General features: G+C 40.4%; 2 protein-coding genes across 2 annotated transcripts; both read right to left on the bottom strand.

Moving 5' to 3' along the window:
- Positions 1-8,133, bottom strand: LOC106848844 (acyl-coenzyme A synthetase ACSM4, mitochondrial-like). The gene is made up of 13 exons (XM_088174393.1): positions 7,891-8,133; positions 7,241-7,451; positions 6,641-6,848; positions 6,393-6,536; positions 5,985-6,141; positions 5,276-5,355; positions 4,428-4,551; positions 3,836-3,916; positions 3,623-3,724; positions 3,142-3,269; positions 2,361-2,460; positions 1,122-1,241; positions 1-304 (listed from the first exon to the last, which is right to left on the bottom strand). Exons 1-13 carry the CDS (start codon positions 8,089-8,091, stop codon positions 218-220), a joined length of 1,743 nt encoding a protein of 580 aa, XP_088030519.1. The 5' UTR covers positions 8,092-8,133; the 3' UTR covers positions 1-217.
- A 660-nt stretch (positions 8,134-8,793) lies between these two features.
- Positions 8,794-18,988, bottom strand: LOC106862136 (acyl-coenzyme A synthetase ACSM4, mitochondrial-like). The gene is made up of 14 exons (XM_088174392.1): positions 18,878-18,988; positions 16,735-16,999; positions 15,743-15,953; positions 15,096-15,303; positions 14,541-14,684; positions 13,961-14,117; positions 13,416-13,495; positions 12,632-12,755; positions 11,830-11,910; positions 11,592-11,693; positions 10,550-10,677; positions 10,351-10,450; positions 9,720-9,839; positions 8,794-9,308 (listed from the first exon to the last, which is right to left on the bottom strand). Exons 2-14 carry the CDS (start codon positions 16,933-16,935, stop codon positions 9,222-9,224), a joined length of 1,743 nt encoding a protein of 580 aa, XP_088030518.1. The 5' UTR covers positions 16,936-16,999; positions 18,878-18,988; the 3' UTR covers positions 8,794-9,221.
- Positions 18,989-19,285: the final 297 nt, after the last annotated feature.

The following is a 19,285-nucleotide window of genomic DNA, read 5'->3' on the forward strand; positions in this document are numbered from 1 at the left end:
TTGTCTATTAAAAATTTTATTTTTCACTCAGAATAATACAATTCAGTCAGGTACTGATATTGGAAACTCTGTAAGCAGGCACAAATATCACATCTTGATGTTACCTGTATTTTTTGATGTTCAGACACTTAACAAAAAGAGAATGAGGGCAGTTGTAGTAGTGAAATTCATGTAGTGCTATTGGAATGAAAGAAGTTTTGTTCAATTCCAAACAATGCTATATCCGTCCCCACTCTTTGTCCCTTAATACATTCCTCTTGATCTTCCCAGTGACTGTCTTTGGCAGCTCTTTGACAAATTCCACCTAGATAAAATAAAGAGAGAAGGCAATGCAGTGTGTTCTACAGAGCTGGTTTTCCAAGACTCTCCAAGCTTATATGGAAAATTGAGAGTTCTCCCATCAGTAAGAACTGCCTGCCTCAAATCCAAGCCAAACCAAAGCAGCACGTTGTGCCACTTGTGAAACCATCTCTTTGGCTGCCTAGATGGCCAAACATCTGTACAGCTGCCTCTCAGCTGACCAAACTGGGGACAGTAACTCACAGCAGAAGGGCCAATGCCTGAAGGGTATCAGAGGTCAGAGATGAATGACAAAAAGAAGGAAAAAAAGGATGTTACAGCCCCAAAGTCTTCAATGATTCTGAGTTCTTTGAGTTCTGCTCAAGTTAGCTAATGCACTGCAGTAGCTCTTCCTCTGGTGCTGGGATTACTAAGAAACACCAAGTGTATCCTCCTGGGCTTGTGTATATTTATTAGTTGTGATGATCTCTCAAAGATAAAGTCTTACTCAGATTGAGTGCTACCCTAAAGGCACTGGCTAGTGCTTGTTTGAAGGTTAAACACAAAACAGAATTATGATTGTGAATCTGACTAAGAACATGTAGATCTAACTGGGATGTACAAAACCTAGAAAATTTTGAGAAGTTTGAACAAGTACTTTACACAAATGCATGAAAAACAATGTAAGGTAATGTTATTTAGAGAAGGTCTTCTGGAGTCTGTAGTCTAGATGAATCTTTACTGCTGTCTCTTTCAAGTGAATCATGAAAATGTAAATGGTAATTCTCCTGAGATTTAGGGAAGGGTGCCCTGTTTTAAAGTTTCTCCTCAGAAATATTTACCTTTCTAGGGTATTTATATGGAGCAGTAGTTTTCTTGACATGGTCCTGCAAGTCACGAGTTAAGCTCTTCAGGTCAGTTGATGAAAAGGCTGGGGACAGAACCACAAATGCTTTCACAACCTGTAAGGTAAAATGAACAGAAGTGATCTGATACTATCTGTTTTTAAAGGCTGATGTGCAGGTTACCAGTGAGCAATGCTGCTCAGAGTCACAACAGTTCATGAGGAACGGGTGGCTGATTGTGTGACATTGAAGCCACAAAAGGACTGTTTTCTTGTGGAGAAGTCTCCATAGACTAAAGAGAGATACTCCTCTCCCTAAGTAAATTAAAGAAAGACTGTTTTAAAGATAGTAAACTGACTGATTTGTTTCTATAAGTTGGCAATTTGAAAACAAAAAGGGTGAGGGGAGGAGAAGCATTCTGAAAGTTTTATTCTGATTCTTAATATTATTTTTCTTTTTAGTTTCTATTAATAAAGTTTTTCTTTATACCCTTCAAAGTTTAAACCTACTTTGCTCCTCCTCCTAATCCTATCTCACAGCAGGAAATGAGTAAATAATTCTAGTAGAAGTACTAGCAATTAAGCCAACACTAAACCCACCACATAAATTAGTGCATTAGCTGAAAAATCTCAAATTAGCAAATCAAAACCACTAAAAAGGGGCAATAAAAAGTGTCTCTGTGGAGTTCTCCCTGAAGCTTAGGGACATTTTGTTTTCTCTGAAGTTCTGACAGAGGACAGTAAGCACTGTTATCCTGGCACAGGATTGTGCTTTCACCACACCTGCAGCCCATGTCTAATCCTTGGGCAGTTACAGTAGAATTTTGGTTACACCAAGAGTCATAAATGACAATTTCAGTGCATTGACAAATGCATAAGAACAAGGGCAAAGTAAACATCACAGTAGTGTTCTCCACAGAGAAGACCTTGGGATGAAAATAAACTCAGAAGAGCAAAAGCATGTAAATGGGAAGAGATTTTGCATGTCGGCCCCACTAGGATTATCCATGATGGAAGTAGATGTGGTGCTCATGGTTTATTTGTGGACCTGACAGTGCTGGGTTCATGGTTGGACTCAATGATCTCAGAGGTATTTTCTAAACCTAAACAATTCCATGATTCTGAGATGACATTATTGCCTTAGAGCTATACATTATTCAGTAAAGTAGAAATTCCTTTATATTGTTATATACTTGGACAAATGCATTGCTTTCCCCCCTCCATTCAGCATCGTTACCTCTCCTCTGAGGGGGTCTGGGCTGCTCACAACAGCTGTTTCTACTACAGCTGGGTGCTCTATCAGGGCACTCTCTACTTCAAACGGCCCGATGCGATACCTAGGTTAAGGAAAAATAAAAATGAAATTTGGCTCTTATTTTTTATCTGGAAAAAGCAGTGCCAAATGTTTTTTAATTTTCATGTTGAAGGATAAAAACAAAGCCAGAACAAATCAGCAACCAACTATAGAAGCTTTAGCCAGAATGGGAAAGCTGGCTGGGTTAGGGGTGTTTCATAGTGGTCTTGTGGCAGAGGACTTCTGGGGCTGTGGCTACTTCTCCATCTGTCCTCTCTCCTTGGAGCTCTCAGGCTGGAGCTCCATCCCACCCTGTAGCTGGGGTCTGCAGGAGCAGCCTGTGCCACGTTATGGTATCACATCATACAAAATCAATCATAAAATAGTTTCCTTTCAGCATGTTAAAAATTAATGTTTCAAAAGCTCTTTGAATCTAATAGAGATTCCTTCAATTTTAGTCAAAAAATAAACTAGATAATCTCTCCTTTGCCAGCTGAAGTCTTCATTCTTTGTTCAAACACATAACACGTTGCAGGGGAAATGGATCCAGTATCATCACCAAGATGATACTGCAGGTCTGTGAAAAGTTAATAATAACAGCAAGTATTCCAAAGTCAAGAGGTCAGTAAGTTCCTATCACAGGATTACGATGTCAGAAGCTCACCAGGATGCAACATGTAAGAATATACAATGGCAGATTTAGAATGGGTGTGTGCAGACTAACCCTGAAGAAATGATGATGTCATCATCTCTGCCAATAAACTGGAAATATCCCTCTTCATCCATTGTCCCTCTGTCTCCAGTGACATAAAAATCTCCACGTTCACTTTCTGCAGTTTTCTTAGGATTATCCTTAAAGTGGTTTACAAGCAGTAGTTTAGATTTTGAGCATGCATTAGCTATACATTATTCTATAACACAACATCAAATGTACTGGAACTTAATTTTTAAGTCAAGGATGTACTGATATTGCTATAAAATACAATAAAATAGGTTTAAAATAATTTCTATTCTTTAAGATAAAATTTATCTTGATCCTAAATTATTTTCTTTCCTTTTCTAACACCCACCAATCTGAATAAACAAATTGCTCTGGTAATAAATAATTAAATGGTGAAAATTGTCCAGCCTTTAGGACCACTATGCAATTGGAGAGCCTTTGGGGAAATTGGTAGTGGTGGTGAGGAATAAAATGAAGTTCTTACTAAATATTCAGAGAAAAAACCAAGTGGTCTTATAGGTTTGCTTCGGACAGCAATTTCCCCCTGTTGTCCTGGAGGCAGGATATTGGCATTTTTGTCTATGATCTAGAATGAAAAACAATTCTTATTTTAGTCCAATGGAAAAGCAAACTCCAGACACAAATCCAACCAAACCAAAAATCCCCCATGACAGAATGTAAAGAGCAAGCTACAAACCTGAACATCATAAAGGGGAGCTGCTTTCCCCATTGATCCAGGTTTAATCTTCATTCCTTTACAAACAGAGCAGATTATTCCCTGTAAAAATCAAAATCAAACCAAAGGTTTGCAATAGAAAATTGCTACATTCACACTCAATTCATTACATGTCGTTTCTAGACTAACTCCAAAGTAAGGAATTAAGATTCATAGGATCCTAGGTGTCAGTGCTGTGTGGTACAGATAAGGAAATCATAAAAGTCCCTGAAAGGATCCTGTTCCATTCTCTGTGAAAAATTCATGTCCTCTGTTAACCAGTCTTCTTCCCTTATATTCAAACTCTGCCCTCTTGACTGTCGCTGTTACTTGGAATTATCTTAAGGACATTTGTGGAAATAGAACAGCACATTCCCTCCCAAACTCCCACCTTTATGGCAGGTTCTGTGAGGAGAGCCACGACAGGAAGTTCTTTCAGAGGTTACCAGGGAAGGGAATTACTGAAACATCCACAGAAATGTGAAGGAGGAAACAGACTGTGTTCTTACAAAGCAAACCTTACAGCAAAAAGAAATTCCAAAGATATAATAGGCTGTTGTCCCTACAGATGTACCATTTCTGTCTGGCCATACACTTCATGGATGTCCAGCCCCGTCTGGCTCTTCCACTGCTCCATGACTTCTGGGTTGAGTGGTTCCCCTCCACTCATGCAGTACTTCAGGTTCATGAATTTGTATCTTCACAGGGAGTTAAAAACAAGAAAGGCAATACTTAAATCTAGAGGGGGAGACCAGGAGCATTCAAGGGTGAGCTGTTTACTGGGAGAGTTAGTGCCACAAAGTGGGGAAATCAGAGGGGTCCTGTTCCTTCTGCTACCCATATAACAAGAATATCACTCAACACTCAACATAAGTAGCAGTCAGAGTTAAACATGTGAAAAATAAAATTTTTGCTGAAGTCAGCTGGGATTATAAATAACCAAATACTGATGTGCTGAGCCAGGGCCCTGATTGCTGACCCTCTGCAACAGGCCAAGCGAGAAAGTTCAGGAGAGAAGGAAGGAGCAACGACAGGCAGTGAGAACTGGAGCAGGGGCTGAGGTACAACTGCCACAACAAATAATTACCTCAGAGTTACGCTGACATGCACTTTCTAGGATGAAGTCCTTCCCAAAGTGTGGACAATTTATGTGATTAAAAAAAAATTACGACAAAGTATTTTACAGTCTCAGTTTCATACTAACAAGTACAGTCGCCTAAGTCTCAAATTTCTGTGGGAAAACATCAAGTTTCTCTGTTTGATCAAAAAGCTCAGCAAAACTCAAATTTTGCATGATGGTCTTCTCGTGAAGGATATTTTAAACTAAATTATTAATCTATTTTGTGTCAAGCAGTTAGATATAGGAGATTACTAAATTTTGTTGGGGTAAATTAAACATTAGTAAATAAATTTTTTACATACTTGGAGAGATCTTCTTGCACTAGCATGCGGAATAATGTTGGAGCACCAACCAGGGCATCAACTGGGAACCTGCAGAGAGTCTAGAGGGTTAAACAACAAGAAGGACAATGTGAATCTCAGACAAAAAACTGCCTTGGGAATGTACAGTAAACAGGTGACACGGAAAGGAGAAGTACATTTGCCCCCTGTGTAAAAGCACTGCACCCTCTGTGGGGTGAGGAGCCCTCCTGCAGTTGGTGCAATATGCAGAGAGTATTTGTATTTGATTACCAAAATCCTATGCTAACACAGCTACCTGACACCAGGACCCCACAGCTTTGGGCATGGGGAGGATAGTTCCTCCTCTCTCTACATCACAGGGAGGTGTTCACTTTCATCTTGGTTGGTGTGGGCAGAGAAACACTTCATTTCTCCATTAATACCCACTGATATAATTCCAACAGTCACTAGGATGAATGGCAGACGTTTAGTGCTGCTTTTGGATGATTTTCATTCATGTACTCACCAGCTATGAGCAAAATGTATGAATGGATTGCATGTTTGTCCCCTTCTGTATACATTAAAAATGAAAGTAGGGGCTTTACACAACAAATACAACATCTCAAACGCTACTATAAACACAACCCTCGTGAAATCTGTGGATGCTGTCAGGAATTGTTTTTGGCATGCTCTCTGCAGATGAATCCATTTCCATAAGTTTTTCCCTTACATTTAGGATGACTGCTGAGTCAGTCTGTGGTAGGTTATGTATAAAGATGCACGACCCGAAAACCCAGGGATCAAAAAAAGATGCTATTGAAGTTAGTATCCATCCTGTGTCTGCTGTGTTCCATATCACGTCAGAGGAAGTCAAATCCAACCAGTACCTGATTGAACAGAAAAAAAAAAAAAGAAGATAATGAAAAGCACCCAGAAAGAGGGTAAGAGGTATTAATTGGAAGACTGAGACACTGGGGCAATCTTAATCCCTAGCAATTTGATGGGGTTTTTAACTCTGATTTCAAAGGGAGAAGGGCTGGGGATGTACACTGGTATTTCTTATTCATAAATTTTTTACAATAGTTCTACCATGCAGCTTCAATTATCTTATGTTCAACCAGGCTTAACTCTTTCATACCTTTCACTTAGAAGGGGTCTGAAACCAAGACTACCCTGGGAATGTTGAGTCATCTTTGGAGAACCTGTAGTTCCACTGGTAAAGAAAATAATCATTGGGTCTTGAATCTTTGTTTTAATGCAAGAATGGTCAGCAGATTGGTTTCTGTAAAAAGGAAAATGTAATTATAACTTCAACTGTTGTAGCTGAATTTGTGGAAACAGGTCTGCTTTGTCCTTGTGACTGCAGTGCCACTAAGTCCTACTCACTGGTACAACTCAGTGAAGTTCAGCCACCCCTCCCTGCTGCCTTTGGACACCATTAGCTTGTTTTTCAGGAGCTGGCACTGGGATGCCACTGAGTCCACTGCAGGAGCCAGTTTGTCAGTGGTAATGATGCACGTGGCCTTTGATGCCTGGAGTCGGTACAGTATGTCTTTGGCTGACAACTGGGATGTTCCTGGGATTATGACAATTCCTGGAAGAGAGATAAAGTTAGTTCATGTTGGCATTTTTTCTGCATCTGATTCTTTTCTAAGAACATAAGCTATTAACTATTGCCAAACTGATCTCCAAGACAGATTTGCCCTGGTGTTCTCCAGCCAAACAGTTAGATTGGATTAATGCAGATGCCTGTGCTCTCCTGTCAGGAAGGAAATGTGGACCTGCCTGGTGATTTCCATGGCTCTTCCCTGTCTTCTGGCATCTTCTTGCCCACTGCACGAATTACGTCTCCTATGGCCCCTAGTGAGAATCCTTCAGGACTGCCTGGCAGCTAGTCCACTCACTGGGTTATTACACAGTTTTTCCTTGATAAATCCATTCTTGATTCTCTCAACCGATTTGCATGGACCATTTTACCTCACTGACCTGCTCGCATACAAGCCACCTTGACCAGCCACCATTCTGGAATTCGTGGTAGGATCAGGATAAGCTTGTCTCCCTTCTGCAGCCCACATTCTTTAGTCAGCACATTGGCCACTTTCCGAGACAGGAACCCCAGCTCCTCAAAGCTCCACTTCACTTCTTCTCCTTCACCACTTATCCACCAGAAAGCAGGGTTTGATGGTCTCTTTCCAGCCTACAAAACATAGGAATTAAAACATAAAAGATTTTCTTCTGAAAGACCTTGAAATAATAATGCACAGAGATCTGTAAATTATGGAAGATCTGAGTATTTGACAGCTGGCATATAAGCCTTTTTTTTCTTGTCCTTAAAGGATCAAGATTTGCTATTCATCAAGCTCAATCCCAAATAGATTCTTCTTTTCTGAATCTGAAATGTTTGTCTCTAGACCCAAGTCCTAGTCTGGATCCTATTTCAATTTAAGCCTTATACTATGCATTATTGCTCCCACAAAATAACAATAAATAAAGCAAGAAACAATGAACTTTTGTATAATTTCATAATGCAAATTTGGTTTGATCACTGGTTGATTTTATAAAGAAGAAAACCCCATCTTATTACAAATGAAATTTAAAATTTAAGTATGTCATTGACACAACAGAAGATCACCTACTTTTTCAATCTCAGACCATTTGTCCAGTACATCACTTGCAAAGTTAAAGTACTTCGGTATCTCCTGTTTGCCCAGTCTGATGGACTCATACTGGGAATATACATCACAGGAAAGCAGCCTGGGATGTCCATGGAAAGTCCTATTAGGAGGCTTCAGAGTTCGCAGGAGTTTTAAACTCTGTAATTTAAACAGCAATTTCATGGCAGAAGATAATGTGTCTAGATGCTGGAGACTGTATAAGAAGATTGCAGAACTGTTGCTATGAATCCTGCAACAACAAACAAAGAACAAAAAACAAACCAACAAAAGAAGCATAATATTGAGATTATCCAAAGATAATCTAGTTATGAATTAATGAGTTCTTCATTAAAGTCACTTGGGCTAGTCAGAGCCAGACTGATGATTTTAACATGCTAATTAAATGTTAAGTTCCCTATCCTGCTTTCCCATATACATGTTGTGGACATTAGAGATCAGGAGTTGCTGTGGGAGATCCTCTTCATTCATTTCACTCACCTTTCAGGACATGATTCCCATATGAGAAGATTCCCTGGAGATGTGAAACCTGGACACTCCTTCATAAAGGTTATGGAGTGAAACCCTTCTGAATTTATTGCTCACTTCTTCTGAAGTAACGAGAACAGATTGTGGCACAAAAGAGACCAATCAGCAAAGCTCTTTCTGTGTAGTAACTTTTTTCATGTAATCATTTACACCATTGTTAGTTGTGCATAATTTGCACCTTAACCTAAAGCATTTTGGGTCTTCTTTTGCCTCAGCTTTAATCATTTAAAAAGAAATGTCTTTTTCTTCCACCCTGAAAGAATTTGAGAATGTTACAGTAGTAGTAATTGACAAGAATATATTAATGTGCTGCTGATACTCACCACAGGACAAAGATTATTTTTATTAATTTCACCTTTATTTGTATGTATTTAAGAGTTGTAATTACACTTCATTTTTTTTGAAAGGAAGCCATTTATACATATGGTTTTATATGTTTATATATATATTTTACTGGATATGTATATATCCAGTAAAAAAATTAAATCTTTGTATGCACTTAGGTCTGTCCTTTCTCTTTGCCATTTCACACTCTGAATAACTTGCAAGTCCTTCCTTTGGAAAATTTGTAGGTCAATGACAAAAGTGGTTCCAATAGCACATATCTTCAAGCCATATGGGTGTTTTCTACTTTTTCTTCCACAGTTTGTTTTTCCCAATGTTTCCAGGTGTTCTGGGTCATAAACATGTGCCGTGTTGGATGTGTTTTGGTTGGTACAGCTAATGGAACATTTCTCTCCTTGCTTCCCAGAATCCTCTTGCTCTTTTTATATGTTTGCCCACTCTTTGGCCCTTAGAACTTTTCTCTGGATTTTCCCAGTAGTTGTCTTTGGCAGCTCCTGAACAAACTCCATCTTGAAAGGCAAAAATACATTCTGGTTAAATTCCCAGCTGAAAGAAAGACCCATTTTCATTATGGTTGGGGGGGTAAAAGGATGGAAAGCTGTCCAGCCAGGGCTGGGATGATGAAATGTTGACTGAATGTTTTGCCCATCTGAGCTACTGTGAAAACTCCTGTACTCCATGAAAAAAAGACTGGGTCCTCATGAAGTAAAATTTCATGACCATTGCCTCCCTCCAGGAACTTTCTAGCACACACAGCCAACCCAAGGCTACAGCTGCAACAGACCCTGTAATCTACTTTTATTTTATCTAACTCAGGTTGGAGTGTTTGTCAGAATGCTGTTGAAAAAGAGATGAGGCAGGACAAAAAATGCTCCGTTTCTGGTACAATGAGAGAGCCTGTCTTCTTGGGCTGTGCTTACCTTCCTTGGATACTTGTAAGGTGCAGTCACCTTCTTGACATGTTCTTGGAGTTCTAGAGTTAATTTTTCTGGATCGTGTGATACAAAATCAGGAGCTAAAACAATGAAGGCTTTGACCACCTGTGCCACAAAATTGAAGGGATTCCATTAACATGCAGAGGTGGCAATAAAGGAATACATTTGTTGTGAAAAGCGAGTGTCTCAATTGAGAATGCCAAAATGTGAGCTCTTTCTTTAATTTCCCTTTTCATTAGCTGTTATCAACTGCTGTGCTGTGCCATTCTAGAGCAGAGGATTTTTTCCGTCTTTCCAACTTTTTTTCCCCTTAACATTATATCTTATTAAAGCTGCAAATTTCATCCCAGTTGCTCAAAGAAATGTTTCAAAGTTGGGAAATATAAAACAAAATTTAAACACTGTGGATATCATTGCCACTATGTGCTTAGTGGTAAATGAGAAATAATCAAAATTTCATTGCTTAGACAAAAACATATCATTATTAGTCTGAAAAGTCAAACTATTTTTCCACATCAAAACTTGCAAACAAAGAAATAATTCTGAAATGGTAAGATCTGCCAAGATATTACAAGAAGGGGCATTTCTTTTACATCTTTTCTCTATTTTGTTTTACCTCCCCTCGCACTGGGTCAGGACTGCTGACAACAGCCACGTCTGAGACTGCTGGGTGCTGTATCAATGCACTCTCCACTTCAAATGGGCCAATGCGGTACCTAGGGGGGCACAAAGACACATCAGCCCCAGCAGCATGCACCAGTCCATTGGTCTTGGCATTTTCCTTCATGAGGCAAATCTAAAAGGCAATGCCTTACCCAGCAGAATTAATGATATCATCAGCTCTTCCAACAAACCACACATATCCCTCTTCATCCATAGTGCCTCTATCTCCAGTGAGATAAAAATCTCCACGCACAGAGGCAGCAGTTTTCTCTGGATTATCCTGGCAACAATCAAACATTTTCAGAAAAGGTATTTGATTATTAGTGAAAAATAGCGCATTTCCTTTCCAGTGGTGCTAAAAATGATAAAAATAATTTTTAAAGTTGTTCTCAAAATGAGTGTGTTCAATATTGCTTTATACCTTCAACTAAAAAAACCCAGAGCTATGTTGATTAGCAGTTTGATGCCTGAAGTATGTGACAGAAAAGAACACTACACACTGAAGAGTGTATGTAGAGATTTCTGTTCTAGAGAGAAGAGGTCATGCTCTATCGAAATGCCCATCCATCATAGCAGATGAGTAGCCCACAAAAATGTGTAATCCACTCTGTTCAGGGAAATGATTTATCATTGCAGGGGGTTGCCTCAATAACCTCCTGTCAAAAGAAACTTTTTACCTTTAATTGACAGGATCAAAACTCAAATGAGGTCACCTGCAGGAAAAACTTCATTATTTGCATTGACCTATAGGACCTCTACACCCAGTGTAACTTCTTGGTTACACAGGAAAACACTTTGGCAACAGAAGACATAGTGAAAACCAGAAGTTATAGTATTGAAATTGTTGAAGTTTCTTATCACATAGTGAGAACAAATTGCTGTTCGAGGATGCTACAACTATCAAAATATTATGGGGGTTGAGAAAAGGATTAAAAACATAGATAGGTCCCCCAAAGCTTATTCATGATGATAGTTCAATTGCAGGGAAGAATGTCTTTAAGTTTGCCTGATTCTACTGTTTCCTTAAGAATGTCCTGAACCTCAGCACCACCACATACAGATCAGGCTCAAAGTCCTCAAGTAACCCAGTGAGACCTTCTGAAGATCCTGCATGGAATTCTGCTCCTGGCAGAACTTTGCCCTGGCTCCCTCCCGGCTCTCTCAGCAGGCACAGACACAGCAAGTCAGGCTCACCAAGTACTCGGAGAACAGACAGAAGGGTCGCGTGGGCTGCACTCGCACAGCAATGGTGCCCTCTTCTCCTGCAGGCACAACGGCCCCGTGCTCATCTACGATCTGCAGAAAGGACAGACACAGCAGCAGTGCTTTGATCAGCTCACAGGAACATCTGCTCCAGCTCCGTGCAGGCCACTGAGGGACACGGACAGCACAGCCTCACTGTTCTACCCACAGCTGCCACCTGTGCCCGTACCTGCACATCATAAGGGGGAACAGCTCTTCCCAAAGAGCCAGGTTTAATTTTCATTCCTTTCATATTGGCACAGATTGTCACCTGCAGAAGAGATTTGTAAAGGATTTTTAAAATTGTTGCAACATCTTATAAATTTTATTATGGTTTGCACTAGACAGGACTCCTCTTTGTGACTTTGTTGTGACAAAGGCTGAATCAGGACCAAAGCACTGTGGCTCTTGAGAACATCAGAGAGGGCTTCAGAGGCATTTCAGATCAGACCTGTTTGAGCTTGGTTTTGTTGAGTCTGAGCCACTGGGCTGTGCTGCAAACACTTGACTTTGCAGGACAGCAGATATGAAATTATTACAGATCTTATTTCAATAATGGGACAATTAATTTGGGACAATTTCAAGGGCAAAATGAAAGAAGGCCTGAGATCTGACTCTTAATAATTTTGTCAATGTTCTCTTACAGGGAAGCCTGGGATGTGAGCTGTTTTAATATTTGCCATTAAAACCTCAGGCCAAATTGATAGCTGGAGCAAATTATTTTTTCAGTCTTTTTTAAAGTAAAGATGACAAAGGAATCGCCTAAATTTATTTGATCTGAAGTGTCTCTGGCATGGTTTTTGCAGGGGTCTAAACCATTAAAATATGCAGCTTGCTGATGTTGGATCTGTATAATCATAATTATACAAAGTATTTCTCGTTTTTTAATTATATAAGTGATTCTCACCTTTTCCATTGATTTATCAAGGATATTGTGGTTTTGGTTTTGTTACCTTTGAATGGGTATAGTGCAAGAATTAATGGAAACATACTGTTTCAGTCTGGCCATAAGCTTCGTGGATAACCAGCCCTGTCTGGATTTTCCACTTTTCAAACACTTCAGGATTGAGTGCTTCCCCTCCAGTTACACAGTGCTTCAGACTCGGGAATTTGTAGCTTGAGAGAAAGACCAAATGAAATAATTCTCTTAACTCCTAAAGTAAGCAGTGAGCAACCTTAACTGAACAGACTTCCTCGACTGTCCAAGTACACCTAAGACTGAAGGAAAGGATGAACAGGAAGACAGAGGCTGAGCTCTGCTAAATCTGGGTTGGCTTTGGTCAGGATGAAAGACCTAGGTGACAAGAGTAAGTACCTTACCAAAGATGTGAAAACTCCTTACAAACCAGTTCTCACAAGCTGGGTATTTTACAGAGTAACAAACTGGTGGGAAGAGCTGCCAAATAACTCTCAGCATGTGAAACTCCTCTAACTGCTCCCTTCATTCTCAAACATGTGAGAACAGCTCCATGGTGCAATGGTGCCTAAAACATTGTCTTAACCTGAACTGTGAACCCTAAGTCCAGAGGAAGTGACAACTTAAAAATCCTCCCTTGTTTCCTCTGTGCTGTCTATTCAAAGGCCCAGTCCTGAAGCCCAAGTAGCCCATGCTGTGGCTAATTATTCTCACATTTCAAAACTGAGGGCCTTCTTTACTGAGAGCAAGTTGTGCTCCTTAGATTGCATTTAACAGAAAAAAAATTGAGGAACCTAAGGAACTAAGCATGCAGAGCTGTCCAACACTGTACCCCAGCCTCCCTCCCCTCCCTGCTGTACCTGCTCACATCATGTTGGACCAGCATGCGGAAGGCGGTGGGAGCCGTGCAGAAGGTGGTGATGGGGTATCTTGAGAGAGTCTAGGAAAACAGGAAGATATTGTGCTGAAAAGAAAGTGTAATTCTGGGTCTGACCTTGTAAATGTGCAGGTGATTAAAACAATTTACATGCTCAAATGTCTGCAAGATGAAAACATAAAAATGCTGGACCAGGCAGTCAAGTCCTGTAGAAAATATGGAACTTTCTGTCCAACCAAAAGTCACTTGTGTAAATGAAGGACCAGTGACAGCAGTAGTTGCAGTTAAGGTTTTTTTCTTGGGTTTTCTAAGGCATCTGTGTTCGAGGCTCAAGCCCAATGGGTGATAGGGAGCTAGATCAGAGTTTTCCCAGTATTATTCTTGGGAAGGTTAAGGTTTCTGCCCCTTACAAGAGGCCAATGTTGAGGAGAATCATCCGGCTGAGTGGTTTTGAAAAATAGCTTGGAAGAGGAATAGGCTACCTAAATCTGCTACCTTTGGATTGCTTGGGATGTGGGGATTACTCACCTCTGCAATAACTTCTGGTTTAAACTGTGGCATATTGTGTACAAAGACACAGGATCCACAGATCCACGGTGTAAAAACACTGCCCCAGGCTGATTTTGCCCAGCCAGTATCAGAGGTATTCCACATTATATCTGAAGGAGTCAAGTTCATCCAATACCTGATGAAAAAGCAGAGATGAAAAAACTTTCAGGAAAAGCAAATCAGTACCAAGCCACAGATTTAGCCTGAAGTGTAACTTTTAAAGTGTAATGAAATGGCCCAAGGTTGCTTTGGTTCTCAGGGAAGGTTGGCCCAACATGAGAGTACTTGACTTCCTCTGCTGTGGCTGGAGGGACACTGTCCTTATTGCTCCTCTGCTTTCAGCCCTGCAAGTGACAAAACTCTGCACATGATGAGCTCAACTGGGCCTTCCAGAAGCTTTCAATAACAAGGGTTTTACCATGAGAGGAGAATGATGAGGACGATGCAAGATACTGCAGTCATGAAATGCCTACATTACTGGAATTTTACGGTCATATGTTCAGTTTAACGCTGATCATGTCACTTAGTCAGGACCCTGGGAGGAACTGCAAGGTAATACCTGCCAGAGATTGTAAATCCAATGCCATAACTGCTGTGGGACTGCACCACCATTTTTGGGAAGCCTGTAGTTCCACTGGTAAAATACACTATCATTGGGTCTTGGCTCCTCGTCTTGACACATTGATGGTCAGCAGATGCAACCCTTCAGAAGAAATTATATGTTCTGGTCACTACATGTAGTTGTCTACTAGGGAATCAGTATTTTTAATATTTAGGAGTTCAACAGGAAAGTTGCCCCAAGTTATATGATCTTAGTAATGAAATAGTTGCATTATATATCACAGGGAAAAGTTCGAGAACACAATTTGCTTGTCATAAGTAAACTCTGAATCACAAGGCTGAGGAGCAAGAAGCTGAAGTACCTGAACTTGGCTCCCAAAACCTGGGTTGCATGAATCTGTACTTAATGCAATGCAATCACAATGCTGTGAGTTGAGAGAGAAATGTAACTCATTTGGATTTTGAAAATTCCCCCCAAAACTCAGCAATGTCACCTGACTGGTACAGCTCCCTTCAGCTCACAGGCATGATGGTGAAAGAGCTGGATACTCACGCAAGGAGTTCTTTGAGGTTCAGCCACCCAGCCCTGCTCCCTTGGCCTACAATGAGTTTACTTTTCAGGAACTGGCTGCCAGGCAGGACAGATTCCACTGCAGGTGCCAGTGTGTCACTGGTAATGATACACTTGGCCTTTGAAGCCTGGAGTCGGTATGAGATGTCTTTGGCTGTTAGTTGGGATGTTCCTGGAATAAGGACAATTCCTGAAAAGAAGCAATTGAGAAAACTCAGTATTTCCCAAAGATACTTGGTTGTGTCTCTCTGTTGATGCTGATTTTATCCATCATGGATGTTTAGCAGTTTAACAGCAGAACAAAATAGATATCTTGCATTATTAATTACTCTAATCATATAAATTCTTCCATTGTACATTCATCTCCCTTACAATGGATGTGGTCAAGCCTGGCTTTAGTCTGCAGCCATTCACCCCTCATGGCTTCACCTGAGGATGCCATTTGACTGGACCATGCCTGTCCCTGTGGTTCCTGTGTGGGTGCTGCCAATTCTCCTTCTAGGCAAAAGATCAGTTGTAGAGGTCACATTAGAATGTTCCTGTGTGCATTTTCTTCACTGCCATCTAACACAGGGCTTGTAGCCTGTATTTGCTTTCTCTCTGCACCCAACAATCAGGGGGTCCCTCACCTGTTCGCATGCAGGCCACATTCAGGAGCCACCACTCAGGAACACGAGGCAGAACTGCAATGACTCTGTCTCCTCTCTGCAAACCACAGGCCTCAGAAAGGACATTGGCTGCCTTCCTGGACAGAGAGCCCAGCTCCTCAAAGCTCCACTTCACCTCCTCTCCCTCATCATTGACCCACCAAAAAGCTGGATTTGCTGGTTTTCTTCCATCCTACAAGATGTGAGAAGATATTAAAATAAGACAAACCTCAAAAGGTTTCACTTTAATACCAAATAACTCCTAACTAAGCAAATCATCCCTGGCAATCACTCTCTCAGGGTGACACCTATATTTCTGATAAACAAAGTAGAATGGTCTTTTCACTCTGCAAATAATATTGTCCAGTACCAATGAGGAAAATGGAATTGTATCGTCTTAGATTTGCTCCCCTGTGTCCTCGTTTTGCCTGGAATAAAGTAAATTTTCTTACTAAGTCCTGGTATAGTGTTGTGGTTTATGAATTTAGGATGAGTGTAGTATTGATAACACACTGATGTTTTAGTTGTTGCTAAGCAGTGCTTACTGAAAGGCAAGGACTTTCCAGTTTACCACACTCTGCCAACAAAGAAGTGCATGAGAAGCTGGGAGGGCTCCCAGACAGGAGAGCTGGCCTGAACTGCCCAAAGAGATATTCCACACCACAGCAGGTCCTGCTCAGTTTATACCCTGGGGGGAAGTTTGCTGGGAGGTGTCTGGGGATGGGCTGGGCATCAATCAGTGGAAAGTGAGCTACTACTACTGCTACTAATATTATAATGGTTGTTATTATTATTTTAACATTTCAATTCTTAAACTGTTCTATCTTCAACTCAATGGGTTTTACCTTTTTTTTCTCTTGATTCTCCTCCCCATCCCACTGAATATGCGTGTGTGTGAGATCCAGGGACTCTGTGGTTCTTTGTTAACAGCTGGGGTTAACAGCACAATGTCTATAAAGTAAGACAAATACTACCTTTTCCAGTCGTGCCCACTCATCTAAGACATCACTAGCAAAGTTGAAATATTCTGGAAGTTCCTTTGTACACTGGTTTATAGGTTCATAGTAGGAAACAATCTGAGATGTAAGAAGCCTGTTGTTTCCATGGAATGATCTGGAAGGTGACCTGAGAATCCACAAACACTGAGGAATCCAGGATTTAATAAATGTTCTCATGATAAATTATGTTTTATCAGTCAGTGAGGAGAAGAATCAGGCACACACCTAATGAATCAGTCACCTGGAATGAAAGAAAATACATTTAAAACCAGACAGTTATTAGATGCTGTCCCATGTATGATGTTAGATAAATTAATGACAACTGGCTTGAATAAACAGGTTGTTTACACACATCCTCATTCTATGTCATGTTCCTATATTTTTGTGATGTGAGTATTTAACATTACAGTATGCAGAAGGAATAAGTACAGTCGCCTTGAGGTTAATAAAATTAGCAGAGTTGTTGTTATGAATCCTGCAACAACAACAACAACAACCAGCATAACAAACAAACCTTGAGGTTATCCAGACAATCCAGTTATGAGCTGATGGGCTATTCATTGAAGTCACTCAGGCCCACTGCCAGACTGATGGTTTGAATGGTCCAAATAAATGTGAAGTTCCCCATCCCACTTTCTCGTATTTTTTACCTTCTGTGTTTTAAGGACTCAATGTCCTGTATTAATCTGGCACCTTGCCTGTGTCTCAGCTGATGTGTTGTTTGGGGCTGTTAATTGCCCACAACTTTCCTTCCTCAAACACAACATCAGATGTTAGTGTTTGCATTAGAAGAATGTCCCTGCTTCTTCATCAAAGCATTCACTAGCTGATTCTCCATTCCTTTTCCTTCCCATGGAGCTGAAGAATATTTCCTAACTTCTACCGACATTCTCACTCCTTTAGCCTCAGCAGCTGCTGACACATATGTCCATTCACTACATCCATCCCAAGAACTTTCACTTCAGTAATCCCTTCCATCGGCCCCCAAAATTGATTTGCACACTACTTGCCTCAGAACACCTCCTTGATTTTTCCATGTCTCAGCATATCTTCCAGGAGGATTTGCTCCATTACCTTCCCAGGCAGAGGTTCTACATTTGCTTGCTGCAGATACCCTCTTCCATTACAAAATCACAGGTAAACTCTGAATCAAATACTTTTTCCTGGGAAAGTTTTGTGGCCTGAGTGAAGCTGCAAAGTTTTGCCCTTTGCCCCAGGTTTTTAAGCTCATTTTATTGTCTTTTACCCCTTGTCCCATGTCTTAAGTCGTAACTGTTTATTTTCACATCTTTGATGCACAGATCTCAGCATTGGTCAAATTCTATTCCTCAAGAAAAAGTTACTTATTTAACACTGGAACTATTGCCTTATTCCTTAGCAGAAACTTATACAGTAATATTTAACCTGCCTACCAGGCAAATTAGTTCAAATACCCGAGCTTAACACAATCTTTTCAGTGATATCTGCCAACATAAACAATCTGGATACAGATTTCCCACCACCCCTCCCACCCCCCAAAAAGATATTTTGTGAAAAGCAACAGAAATTCATGGTGTTCTCCACACTCCTTGGACATTGTGGCAGAGAAACACTGACCAGTTGTAAACAATCCTTAATCACTTAGGATGATGTTTCTCTTTTCTCAGTCTGCTCTAATTCTCTGATTTAGCTGTAACTTGTGTATTTCAGAGCATTACAGTGACAAAATCTACACGATAGACTATGAGAGAAAGAGGAGGGACATAATATTTAGGAATATTTAGGTAAATTATATTTAAGATTGACAAGATGGCACATTTGAAGTTTAGGATTCCAGAGTACTCTACAAACGCATCCACCAAGAACACTGTGAGAGCCTTCAAGATTTTAGCACTTTCTCACCTGCAAATGTAGAAGTGAAAATGAAGACATAAAACTGAGGAAAAGACCCAGTAATGGCAAAGTTCTCAGAATGAGTAGTGAGAATCAGAAATTATTATTCCTGACTTAACAACATTTGCTTTGCTCAGTGATCACCAGCACGAGGAGTTCAGATAAATAACATTTTCCTGACCTACCTGCTGTACACAGGAGAGACTGAGAGCTGCTGGGGGAGATTCTCTTTATTCATTTCACTCACCTTTCAGGACGTGCTTCCCATATGAGGCACTGTAAAGATCAGCTGTTCCCTGGAGATGTGAAACCTGACCATTCCTTCACAAAGGTTTTGGAGTGAAACTTTTCTGACTTTATTGCTCACTTCTTCTGGAGTAATGAGAAGACAAGGAGGCACAAAACAGACCAAGCAGCAGAACTCTTTCTGTGGAGTAACTTTTTTCTTGTAATCATTTACACCATTGTTTATTGTGCATAATTTGCACCTTAACCTAAAGCACTTTTGCCTCCAGTTTAATCATTTAGGTAGATCACAAATTCATCATGATGAAGAGAAGCATTAAAAAGAAATGCCTTTTTCCTTCCACCCCGAAAGACTTTGAGAATGTTACAGTGGTAGGTTTTGGATATTAAGTAATTGCTGATATCCATC

Source organism: Sturnus vulgaris, chromosome 16 (genome assembly GCF_052056855.1).
Source record: "Sturnus vulgaris isolate bStuVul1 chromosome 16, bStuVul1.hap1, whole genome shotgun sequence".
Taxonomy (NCBI): Eukaryota; Metazoa; Chordata; class Aves; order Passeriformes; family Sturnidae; genus Sturnus; species Sturnus vulgaris.

What these genes read in the sequence shown, in the direction of transcription:
- LOC106848844 (XM_088174393.1), bottom strand. Translation starts at nt 8,091, where the DNA reads ATGAAATTGCTGTTTAAATTACAGAGTTTAAAACTCCTGCGAACTCTG. An exon ending in CTCCCCTTTATGATGTTCAG is followed by an intron (nt 3,725 to 3,835) that starts GTTTGTAGCTTG and finishes TTTTCATTCTAG; the next exon opens with ATCATAGACAAAAATGCCAA. An exon ending in CATATAAATACCCTAGAAAG is followed by an intron (nt 305 to 1,121) that starts GTAAATATTTCT and finishes TATTTTATCTAG; the next exon opens with GTGGAATTTGTCAAAGAGCT.
- LOC106862136 (XM_088174392.1), bottom strand. Translation starts at nt 16,935, where the DNA reads ATGAGAACATTTATTAAATCCTGGATTCCTCAGTGTTTGTGGATTCTC. An exon ending in CTTATGGCCAGACTGAAACA is followed by an intron (nt 11,911 to 12,631) that starts GTATGTTTCCAT and finishes TCTCTTCTGCAG; the next exon opens with GTGACAATCTGTGCCAATAT. An exon ending in CTTACAAGTATCCAAGGAAG is followed by an intron (nt 9,309 to 9,719) that starts GTAAGCACAGCC and finishes TTGCCTTTCAAG; the next exon opens with ATGGAGTTTGTTCAGGAGCT.